Genomic DNA, 12,604 nt, shown 5'->3' with positions numbered 1-12,604 from the left:
ACATAGCTAAGCCCAATGTGGGACAGGTCTACACAAGGGAATGGACACCATAAGACATGATTCAGTTGGACCACCATTGTAATAATGTACCACTAACACAGCTAGGCAATGGTTGATCCAGTTGTCAAACTTTCAGCAATCTGTTTCTGGAGCCCCCACACACAACTGGTGTCCTCCAGGCTATTAGGAACCGTACTTAGTCAAGAGCTTCTCCAAACCTCACTTCCCAGGCCCCACCCCAAGCCCAATGAATCAGAATCTCTTGAGGGGTAACAGATACAGGAGAGAAGGTGGTGGTACTCCCCAAAACTTCAGACTGAAATAACTCCGCAGAGGATTCCAGCACAGAGGGTTTCAAAAACAAGACAGTCTCAATATGCAACTTCATTTCCCACAGAGCACATTCTTTTTTTTTTTTTTTTTTTAAGTAATCCCTACACCCAATGTGGGGCTAGAACTCATGACCACAAGATCAAGGGTGGCATGTTCTTCTGAGCCAGCCAGACACCCTTCACAGAGCACATTCTTAACTGTCATAATTACAGCAGAGATGCTGCCTTGAAATGTTTTTTTAAATAATTTTAATGTTTAAGTTAGCAGTGGTTCTCAAACTTTTGTGTGCAGCCATATTAACGGGGGTGGGGTGGGGTGGGGAGGGAGGCTTGTTAAAGCACAGATGATTGCCCAACCCTCGGTTTCTGATTCAAGGGGTTTAGAGCTGACTAGGGCAATCTGCATACCTTACAAGCTCTGCCGTGGGGAACCACACTTTGAGAACCACTGAGAGCAGGAGGATGATTTAGTGATAATACTGACTCACGTTGAAATATTGCACTTCCATGATTATAGCACATTTACGACATACAAGGTCTTGGGCTGGTGCCACAGCGGATACGATAAGGATAAGATTTGGATCTTGATTGCGCTTGAGCAGATTTACTCTTTAAGTGGATCTATTCTCTAAGACTGGAAGCCTAAGTATCATTAGATAGGTTCGGATAAAGGGGCAATCTCCTTTCTTTGGAGGAGATAAAGGTAAGGCTGGAGTAGGAGACCCTTCGAGCTGGGTCCTGAAAGAGAACTAGGTCCTGGACACGTGGAAAACAGTGTTGCATTACAGGATTCTTTTCGCCTCGGCGAAGAGAAAAACAAAAACAAAAACAAAACAAACCTTAACACCCGGAAAAGGTCTGACATTCTTGCCTCCCGCTCCAGCATTAACGATCTGCAAGCTGCTGGCATCAGAACGAGGAAGCGTGTTTTCCGTGTCACGGCCTCAGTCTCAAACCCTGGCCTCGCCCTCTCCCTTTGGAGCTCCCAGAGCGGGTGCCTCAAAGACTGGACGGAGTGTCTGGCCAAGGCCTCAGTGGGCGGTGCCTTGCCGAAGGGCGCGGCTTAGGCGCTTCAATCCTCAAAAGCCTGAGCAGGACGGTGCGACGACCCCCGAGAAGTGGCGAGGCCCGTGCCTGGCGAGAGGGGCCGCACGCAGCGGCACCGTTCACAACGAGCCCCAGGTTTACGCATGGCGCTAGGACGGGCCGGTGGCAGCGGCACTACCCTGTCGAGCAAGAACTCCAGAGCTGTTTCTCCCCGTTCTTTGCGTTGGACTTAAGTGTGGCGGACGCCAGCACAGAGGACGCGAGCCCTCGGTTCCTCCACCGTCACGCACCGAAAGGGGCGGGGACTCTTGTGCACCCTCCTAACTCTGGAGAGAGCACAGCCCGGGAGCCTGCGGACTGCGCCTGCGCGGCCCCGCCCCACCCCCTCGCCCCGCCCTGTTAGCCCTTATACCGCCGCTAGGGGTATCGGTGCTGGTGCGGCCTGAGAGCGCGGCTGCTTTGAGGGCGCGGGAGCCGTAACGAGCGCCGGCGAGGACAGGCAAGAGGGTGGGAAAGCCGGCGGGAGCGGAGGGCGGCGCCGGAGGAGGGAGGCGCGTGGCTGACTCATCCCTCTGGAAGATCTAACTGACGGAGACAAACCCTCGTCAAACCCGCCCGCCCGCGCCACCCCTCCTCAGCCGGGAGGCGCCCGCCCGCACCGCCCACCCGCCCTCTCCCGGCCCGGCAGCCTCGGAGAAAGTTTTTCTTGCCGGAGGGACCCGAGCCGCCGCGGGCCTTTCGGAAGAGAAGGGGGACGGGAAAGGAGGCGACCGCCGCGCGGGCCCGGGGAGTGCATGGTGCCCGGCGCCTCGGCTGCCAGTCAGGAGGACATCGGGGCGGGGTCGGGCTGAGCCGAGCTCCTTCTTCCCCCCGCCTCGCCAGAAATCGCTCTCCCGGACTGCCGCGGGGGTCCCCGCTCCTCAGCCCGCCATGTCCCGGCTGCTGCCGCTGCTGAGGAGCCGGACCGCGAGCAGCTTGAGGCCGGGCCCGGCCGCCGCGCCCCGCCAGCCGTCCTGGTGCTGCTGCGGGCGGGGGCTGCTGGCTCTCTCGGCCCCCGGCGGCTCCCGGGGGCTGGGCACCCACCCCAAGAAGGAGCCCATGGAAGCGCTGAACACGGCGCAGGGCGCGCGCGACTTCATCTACAGCCTGCACTCCACCGAGAGGAGCTGCCTGCTCAAGGAGCTGCACCGCTTCGAGTCCATTGCCATCGCCCAAGGTAAGGGGGCGAGTGAGGGGCGAGCCCGGGGCCCGGCGTCCCCATCCCGCGGCCTGCGCCCCTGGAGCCCTCCAGCCCCTCGGCCCGCCCCCACCCCCCTCGCCCGACTGGCCTCGCGCCTGGGACGTCCGGGCCCGGGAGGGGGGGTTACTTTCCGCCTCCTGAGTGTCCCCAGGGCAGGTAGGACAGGAGCAGATCGTGCCAGGCAGCCAGGACCAACGCTTGGCTGGTTCCTCCCCAGCCTCAGAGGCCGGAGCTTCAGCCCAGATTGTCAAACGATTCTGTTTCGGTTGTGCTTTGATTTATTGGGCGCCTCCCCTCCCCAGCCCTCCTGTCCCCCCTAAGCCCTTGCTGCTTTCTTGTGAACGTGCAGCTACGCAGGTGCATGCCGTGCCTGCTCGGAAAGCGCTACCAAAACCCGAGAGGCAGGAAGAAACTTTCTTGAAAGGTTATCCAACCAAGCTGTACGGGTGTCCAAAAGAAGGGATATTGCTTCCTAAGGCAGAGATGCTCTCAGCTGTGTGATTGCACACACTTCTAGTTGTATTAAACAGCCAAAGGAAACATTTTCCTGGGAAATGGAAAGAATGAATCAAACCAGCAACTGCAGATACATAACTTGCAAGCCCGTATAGGTTCGGCGCTGCACAAGTTCAAGGCCAGTTGTTTCCCCAGAGGTTGAAAGAATGTAGTAAGAATGTATTTTTCTGGGAATCTGTGGCTCTACAATAAAAAGCAGACTTCTGCTTTAAAGTAGTGTGGAATGGTGAAAGCAAAGCTATTTTTAAGCTAACATGTTAAAAAAGGATATTTTTAAAAACGAGTGCAGAGTGCTGTAGGTCAGAATTTGAGAGCAGGTGAAAAAAAAAGCTAAAAATTCAGAAAATCAGAAGGATGAAAGGACTAAATGATTAATTCCATATTAAAATATGTTTGCAATTTGAATACAGTAGTACAGACAAAATACATAATACAGACAAAATATATAGCTATTTTATTTCACATTACGATGTGTTTGACATTTTTTAGCAAGTTTACCTCCCCCACCCTGCCAAAGTTGGTAGCTGCGTAAACATCCCATAGATTCCGAAGTTTAAAGTACATTGATTGAAACATGGCATTTGATTAGCCAGAGGCACTTGAAAGTGCTTTTTGGGCCAATAATACAGGAATGGAAGAAAGTCATATAAGTATGACTTACCTATACTGCTTCTTCAGAAACTTTCTCTTGTGCCTTTGAACTGCTTTTTTTCCTACATTCAGGGAATTGCAGAACAATTTATAGTACTGGGTATTCCAAACAATGTCCACCCCTAGGGCATTTATAGGAGAAATGTAACTTCATAATCAGTTCAGTTATTAAATGTGTAACCATGCCATTATATGAAATAATAATCAAATACTAGTTATTTGTAAGGTGTGTTTGTATTCATTGTGTGGTTTAAGATATTCAGTTCTGAAAATGTGCTCCTGGGAAAATACAGACAGTCATATATGCTGGAACATTAATATTAGGAATGTTTTCTCCATGGGCAACACTTTTGAACATATATTTGGCCTAGTCTAAGTAACTTCTTAGAAATTCTTCTGCGCTAACATTGTTACAAGTTTCAAGGGCCTTATTAATATAATTTTATGATAATTCTTGAAAAGCATATCCTGTGATACAACTGGGTAAATTTTACCTGATGCCTTATTGTTTTAGCACATGGCAGTCGGATGGCAGTGGAGATGCTACATTCTCCTGGGAAGATAATTTTAAATTTGACGTGGTTTTAAGTATTTGAGAAAGGACCTATAAACTTCAGTCAGTGGAGGTTACTTAGCATCAGTTAAACTGCATCAGTATGGAAGTTATAGGAGAAAGAAGTCAGTAATTTGTCTCCTTTGTTCAAGATAAAAAGGGAAAGGTATAGGAAGTGATGCGGTAGTCAAACGCTTGTCTCCTGTTCATAAGCTAAAGAACTTCAAAGTTTAAATCAACTGTTTTTGCCAGTATTGATGACTAAATCATTGCTCTTTGACTCAGATGATGCTTACTGATGCTGCTGCTTTAATTTTTAGTGCAGTCTTAGTGTTCCTTATTGTGTTCAATATCAATATATACAGTTCCTATGGAGATCAGTGAAATCATTTTTCCCCAAATGAGCAACTCCCATGTTTTTCTTTTATTGTTGCTTTTTGAATCTTTTTAAATACCTGATTCATGTACTAAATGTATGTGTACTAAACATACTTTCTATTAAATAAATTATGTTAAAAGGACTGTTTCTTGTTATAGGAAGTCTTATGTGTTCTTGGAAAGTGTGCTTGTATAATGGAAAGAAGTGTTTTGGATTTGGTGTGGAAACATTACAGGAAAAAATCATCTATACTTTGATATGGCAGTGGAATCTATTGTTGAAATTTGGTACATTTGCCATCATCGTTCTTAGTGCTTATCAGTAGACATGTGATACGATCTGTGACAAGATAAAGCTTTACATGATTCTAAATAGATAAGATGAGCTGTGTGGGATGTCTTATCACAGTTAAATAGGCTATTGTGATTTTCAAATTACAAAATGATTTCCTTCTCAGTTTTAAAAAAGTTGATGTTGTGTTCTCAATGTACATGCTTAACCTAATCTCTCTTCTTCTAGAGACAGTCCATATTTTCCCGATAATTCTCTGTTGGTTCATTGTTTTTATGACAGGACTGGCAAGCTGACATTAGTATAGTTGCCTTTCAGTCTTAGCCAAGAGTTTTAAAGCAAATTTGTCTTTTAAATTTTTGCAATTATTATTTCTATTCATAGTTGTTTTTTGTTTTTGTTTTTAACTTTCAAAACATATGAGTTGGTTTTTGAAGGACAGGCGATGCTCATTTTATTAGTTATACATTATTGTGTAAAACATAGTGGCTTAAAACAAACATGTTTTTTCTCAAAGTTTCTGGGGATCAGGAATCTTGAATTAGCTTTGTGGCATGTTTCTGACGGGGTATCTCATGAAGTTATACTCAAGCTTTTATTTTTATTTTTTGTAATCAAGTTTTTAGCTGGGCCTGCATCAGCTGAAGTCTTGCCTAGGGCTGGAGGATGCATTTTCAAGAAGGTTCACTCACGTGGCTGTGGGCTGGAAGTCTCAGTTTCCTGCCCTGTGGGCCTCACTACAGTCTAAGTGTTCTCAAGACATGGAAGCTGGCATCCTCCAAGAATGAGTGATGGGAGGCAGAGAGAGGGCGCCTAAGCTGGAAGCCACAATCTTTCATAACCCAGTCTTAGAAGAGAGAGTCCATTTATTTTGTCCTGGTACATTGTGGGAAGGTGCCATACATGGTGCAAATACCTGGAGGTAGAAATCACTGGGGGCCACCTTGGAGGCTGCCTTCCGCACTTACTTAAAAGTGTTATAACTAATGTTTATTGGAGAATTACACAGCAAGATAAGAACTGGGTTTGGGGAAGGCACAATGAAAGATAACTGAAAAAAAAAAGGAGCTTCTTAGGGAATTATTTTTGTTAAATGTTTACTCCAGGTACTTTTTAAAATGAGATTTCTTTTACGTAATAGTAGATAAGAAATGTATGGAGGTGAAAAGAGCAGTTTTTCTATTAATGTTAGATCTTAATCACTTGCATTTTTTTTTCTATTTCTCTGTATAAGTGGTAATTGTGTATGTTTTAAATTTGCTTTTTTTTTTTTTTGCCATTTATCTACATCCATATAGATACACCATATAATTCTAAACTTCAGTCTTATAGTTCTCATCTTTTGTGGATATTCATTTAAGGTAGGATGTTTCATTGTGAGAACTTGTCATATACAACAAGAGGCTTTTGGCAGAATGAAAGGCCAAAAGATTAAAATCTGATATTAAAGTGGATACCAAGAATGCTTAAAAACAAGACTTTTTTCATGGAGTTCTGATTCACTGGGGATCTTGGTCTCTTAACAAGAGTATCCCCGTTTTTCTCCGCCCATGGTTACGTGAGAAAGTAGCAACTCAGCTAAGCTATTGGTTTCTGGGATGAATTGGAGGTAATTGTGGCTTTTGCTCAAAGAGAATTAAAAAAGGGCAAGAAAAACCTTTCATATTCCAAATTAAGATGTGTGAATAAATATATTTCAGAGGCTTGGTTGAAATGGTAAAAGAAGAATAGGGGAGGTGTAGCCCAAACTAGACCCAGCAAGAGAGGAAGAACCGGGATGGGGATATGAATTGTGAATTGAGTCAAGAGAATTGAAAGATCTCTAATAAGCTGAGAGCTGCTGAGGCTGCTTTTCCTTCTCCTCCTCCTCCTTCTCCTCCTCCTCCTCCTCCTCCTCCTCCTCCTCCTCCTCCTCCTTCTCCTCCTCCTCCTCCTTCTCCTCCTCCTCCTCCTCCTTCTCCTCCTCCTCCTTCTCCTCCTCCTCCTTCTTCTCCTCCTCCTCCTCCTCCTCCTCCTCCTTCTCCTCCTCCTCCTCCTCCTCCTCCTCCTCCTCCTTCTCCTTCTCCTTCTCCTTCTCCTCCTCCTTCTTCTTTGCCTTCATCTTCTCCTTCTTGTTCGCCTGAGACCTTCTATATCTTGGGCCCAGATAAGTTATGAAGCTTTGCTATAATCTGTTATTTACCAATATGGAAAGAGCCTAGTTACAGCAGTATATTCCAACAAAACTTAATTCTGAACACTTTAGAATTACTGGCATAATGGAGTAATCTTATCACTGGGGATTATTGCCAGCAGAACATAGCTAACATAATAGGATTTTTTTCTTCCATTATAAAATGTATATGTGCTGTTTTACAATCTCTAATCATCACTCATATATAACTGGATGTTCAGGGTTACATGTGACTTAGAACAATAACTGTTCTCTTATATTTCATGATTTTGCAGCTCAGGAATATAGGGAGGGCTTGGCTGGATGACTTTGTTTCATGTGGTGTCTGTGGAGGTCCCTCCGTAAATTTCAGCTGGTAGATGTGCTGGTGGCAGGGTCCAAGATGGTTTTACTCACATGCCTGGTACTTTGGTGGAGGTGGCTGGAAGCTGGCTCATCTGGAATGGTCGACCAGAGTAGATGCGCATGACCTCACTAGCACAACATTCTCTGGGAGACTGTAGTACTTATATGATTGGTCATGACTCACAGAGAAAAAGTTCCAAGAGAAAAAGTTCCAATCTATGTAGAAGCTGTAAGACTTTGTATTAGTTTTCTGTTGCTGCTGTAACAAATTACAAATTTATTGGCTTAAAACAACACAAATTTATTCTCTTAGAGTTCTAGAGGTCTGAAGTCCAAAATGAGATTTAAGGGGCCAAAATAAAAGTGTCAGCAAGGCTCAGTCCTTCTAGAGGCTCCAGGAGAGAATCTGTTCCTTGTCTCTTCCAGCTTGCAGTATTCCTTGGTTCCTGACCACATCATTCTAAATCTCTGCTTTGGCTGACACATCATCTCCTTCATTTACCTTTTTGCTTCCTCCATATAGGACCTGCAAGATTACATTTAGGGTCCTCCTGGATAATCCAGGGTAATCTCACTCTTTCAGAATCCTTAATTTAGTGACACCTGCAAAATCTCTTCTGCCATATAAAATAAGGTACTCACAGGTTAGAGGATTAGGATGTGGACATTTTTGGGAGACATTATTTAGTCTACCACAGACTTGTTATGACCTAGTCTTGGAAGTTCCAGAATGTCATTTCTGCTGCATGTTGTTGGTTAAGCATATCGCTAGAAGTCTAGATTCAGGGAAGAGAAATCAGGAGGTATTCTATGTACGTGACCATGCCTAATTGTAGTTTATTCCTTTATATCAGTATGTTAAAAAAATTAATCATTTCTGTTGGAAATCTTTTATCTTTCTCTATTAATGCATACAATTAACATGCCAAGTATTTGTTTAAGACTTTAGAACATTCATTCTTGTACTGAGTGGTAGTACAGTGATTCATTTTATAAGATGTAGAGGACTCCTTCTGTATCAAGATTTCTCAGCCTTGGGCAGTACTGACATTTTGGGCTGGACAATTCTTTGTTGTGGGAACTGTCCTCTACCTGGGGTGTTTAGCAACATCTCTGTCCTCTACCCACTAGATGCCAATAGTGCCCACCCACCTTCCTCACCCCTAGTGTTTCAAGCAAACGTTTCTCCAGACATTGCCACATGTTCCCTGGAGGAGACTGTGGGTCGAGGAAAGGAGAGGAGTGTAGCAAAATTGCCCTGGTTGAGAGCCATTGCTTTATATGAAATGCTATATGGCTGTTTCTTCTTCAGTCCTCTGCCTTCTCTCTCCTCTTCTTTTATCCATTGGTACTTGCTATTATCAGTGTATTATCTTTGCTTCAAGCTTATTGCTTTATTATACATTTATTTTTCTTTGGATAAGGACAGAGAAGTAACTCCTCACCTCCTTATCAACTCCTCGCCTCTCTATCAAATAAAATGAGTTTTATGATAACTGTTTTCCTTGATTGTGGTACCTCTTAACTTCTAAATTCTTGACCAAATTCTAAATATTAGATGTTTAGAAAATATGGCTTCAGAAAAGTGAAACCCTGCTTCAGTTTAATTCACCAGTCATTAATTTTGTGGTGTCTGTTTTAGTAATCTCAGTAGTCACATATTGCTTAATGACAAGCAAATTTTTATAAACAGTTTTGTGGAAAGGAAAATTGGAATAATAGATCTGCAATTTATAGGGCCATCTAGAAAGGTAGGTAGAACTAAATGGATGATCTCGTGTGTTGGGGATGATCTGATATTGAACCATTATTAGTGAAGATTGTTTCAGTTTTTCTAAAAATAGTGATGAGTTTGCATAACCACACTCTTGTCTGGTTTTCTTTGGCAGGTCATAGTGTAAAAGTAACTGGAACAAATAGGGACTAAATCCCTGAGTGTAGATTTTATTAGCATCTTTCTCAATTCAGCTGAATTAATTACAATGTAGATTTATAGGATTCTGTCTAGCCTTGTCTTTGACTCATTGGTTTATGTCTATCTTAAGTTAATGAAAACAATCACTTAAGAACAAGTTGGTATATGTTAAAATATAATAAGTTAGTTACCCCAGATCATCTGGTAAATGAGAGACTCTTCTAGATAAAGGACTTTACAGGTAACAAGATGTTGTTCCCCTTAAGCTCTACTTTGATGGCTTTGGTGGTGACATATTTGAATGTATTGCATTATTCTCTACCTTAGTAAAAGTATAATGAGCACAATTTAGCTTCTACCAGATGCCGGTGTCTTTATATACTATACTCTAATGCTTCTTTGGGGGCTACTTCTGTTTGTAGGCATGTGAGTCATCACATCAAATGCCTCCAGAGCACTGTGCCATTGCAGTTGGCATGTTCTTTAGACTCTGTCACAGTGATGGTGAAATGTGTGGGGCTTATTTTGCCCCTCCTCCCACTCCCTGGTGCCCTCAGACTTTTCTGTTCTCATTCATCTCTTGTGGTTCTGTTAAATTCTTTTCTACTACCTAAAGGAGGTCTGCTTCTTGATACCTCTGTTATTTTTTCTAATGTCGAGTCTTTGTCATTCTTCCGTAGTGTTTTTATTTTTTTCTTTCTGTTTCATTATCCCCCCCCCACCCCTGCTTTTTGATACCTCTATGTTTCCCAGTAGGGTTTACTCCTGATAGACATTTCAAGGTCATTACACCACTGCTCTCTTTTGTCTTTTTAGCAAGCCAGTTGCATCTATCAAGTTGTTGTTAATCTTTTGACTCTTCAGCTCTCATATTGAAGATCTTGTGAGTATTTTTGTTAACGTCTGATTGTGGCTACTTAAAGGATTGTTGTCTTAAGAACATAAAAGGTAGTTAACTGAGACATTACTATTTTTAAAGTTTTAGGGAAATTTAAATTAGAATGGTGCCCTTTGTTTACATTTTCTGTCTTCTGAATTTTAGGGTAGATTATTCAGTACATTGTGTTATTAGAAATGTTTATAATTTTAAAAACAGTCTGGCATTTTGTGACTTAACTTCTGAATTTCTATTGTATAATAGTTCTTATATTTTATAGAAAACATCCTATTACTGCCACTATTGCTGTTGCTAACATCATCTTTATTACTGTTACTTAGCATTTGAGTATTTGTTATGTGCCATACTGAACTAAGTGAATTTTCATGTAATTATTTTGTTTATTTCTCTTAGAGAAGGAATTTTTTTTTTCTATAGACTAAGATACCTAGACTAGGAGTAGCTTGCCCAAGATCCTACAACCTGTGCGGCAGGGTAATTTTTAACTTGGCTTTATTTGTTTCTTACTATTGCACCTTTCTGGATATTCAGACTTGGGTTTTTTAACACACATTGGGAAAAAAAAGTAACACTTGAAATAATAAAAGTGACATATGCTGGTAACATATCTTAGTCTATCTTCTATATATTTGCACAGTATACAACATCAGTGCAAAAGCAAACATGGCATTGTTACTTTGAAAATAAGGGGAGTCAAAGTAAAATCAATATGCAAAAAAAGTTTATAAACATCTTAAAAAGTTTATAGGTGAGAATTTTGGCAGAGTTAGCAAACTAGTATTTGGGACTTCTGACGTAAATTTGTAAGCTTAATTTTAAAATTCCTTTAGTTTTTTTTTTTTTTTTAATTTTTTAATGTTTGTTTATTTTTGAGAGAGAGAGACCGTTAGCAGGGGAGGGGCAGAGAGAGAGGGAGACACAGAGTCTGAAGCAGGCTCCAGGCTCTGAGCTGTCAGCACAGAGCCTGACTCCGGGCTCAAACTTGTGGACCGTGAGATCATTACCTGAGGGACTGTGAGATCATGACCTGAGCCGAAGCCGGTCACTCAAACAACTGAGCCACCCAGGCGCCCCTCCTTTAGGTTTTGTGAATGAGTTTTTGGATTTTTATTTTTAAATATGTAACATATTATTCATAGGAAAGCTTTCCAGCTTTGAAAATTTATTTATTTAGTAAATATTTGTTACTGTACCTACTATATAATGGATGCTGTGCTAGGTGTTGGGGGTACATCAGAGAATTGATTTGGCAAAATACTCATAAAGCTTACTATTTTGAGGAAGGAAAGATATGAGCAGTAAAGTAAATAAGCAAGATAATTGTTGATAGTGTGTACTATTAGATGAATAAACAGAATGACACTTGATTTGGATAAGATAATCCGGGAAGGCCTTTTTGTAGGTGATATTTAAGCTGAAAATAAAGGATTGAGGGAAAAGCTGTCATTCAGACAGCTGAAGGAAGAGCATTCTGAGAAGGAAAAGCAAATACCAAGACCCTGAGACAGGAAGAGGCTGCACGGTGTAGGGATTGACAGAGGGCAGACATAGGTGCAACATAAAGAACAAGGGGGAGCGTGGAATGAGAGGAGATAGGCAGGTAGGCAGAAGCAAGGTTCGTCAGGGCCTCTGTAGGTAAACCGTCTGAAGGCCATTCTTGGGTGTGAACATGAGAGTGAAGTAATGGAATTTAAAGAGCACTTGGATGCTTTTTGAGAACAAATTAGAGGGTGCAAATGCATAAGCTAGGAGACCATTAGGAAGTTGTTGTAGCAGTTTAGTCTAGAGAAGTTGGTGGCTTAGACTAGGCAGCCATGGAGATGAAGAACAGGAGATGGATTCAAGATACATATTTGAGAGTGAACTGGTAGGACTGCTGATGAGTTGGAAAGGGACAGGTAATTAAGGGAAAGGAAACAGTAAGTGATGACTTAGGTTTCTGACTATAGTAACTGGATAAAAGGTGGTGCTATTAACTGCCAGGGAGAAGACTGGGGAAAAATAGATTAGGGGTGTGTGTGTGTGTGTGTGTGTGTGTGTGTGTGTGTGTGTTTTCACATAAACCTGGAATTCACAGGAGAAGTTTAGGCTACAGATGTAATGTGGGTGTTAACAGTTGTATATAGATTGCTACCTAGTCAGGGGAGAGAGGAAGGCACCAAAGGTGAGAGCCTAGGTCAGGGGTGGGGCCACAAGCAAATCTAGCCACCCACTTCTTGTAAATTAAGTTTATTGCAGTAGAGTTACACTCATTCATTTATGTA

At 42.7% G+C, this 12,604-nt stretch overlaps 1 protein-coding gene across 4 annotated transcripts in view; it reads left to right on the top strand.

Annotated features, from left to right (window-relative positions):
* The first annotated feature begins 1,777 nt into the window (after positions 1-1,777).
* TMEM65 (transmembrane protein 65) overlaps positions 1,778-12,604 on the top strand; it is a 53,234-nt gene continuing 42,407 nt past the window's right edge. For 2 of the 4 annotated variants that reach the window (XM_058699005.1, XM_058699006.1), the window contains exon 1: positions 1,789-2,595. In XM_058699005.1, the coding sequence (XP_058554988.1) occupies positions 2,310-2,595 (286 nt within the window). In that variant the 5' untranslated portion in view covers positions 1,789-2,309. Of the gene's footprint in view, positions 2,596-12,604 lie in introns of all 4 variants that reach the window. The other 2 variants (XM_058699007.1, XM_058699009.1) reach the window with 2 other exon arrangements.

The sequence above is a fragment of the Neofelis nebulosa genome, chromosome 14 (genome assembly GCF_028018385.1).
Source record: "Neofelis nebulosa isolate mNeoNeb1 chromosome 14, mNeoNeb1.pri, whole genome shotgun sequence".
NCBI lineage: Eukaryota > Metazoa > Chordata > Mammalia > Carnivora > Felidae > Neofelis > Neofelis nebulosa.
Note: the sequence above shows the minus strand (reverse complement) of the source record. Positions and strands in the feature narration are given on the sequence as shown.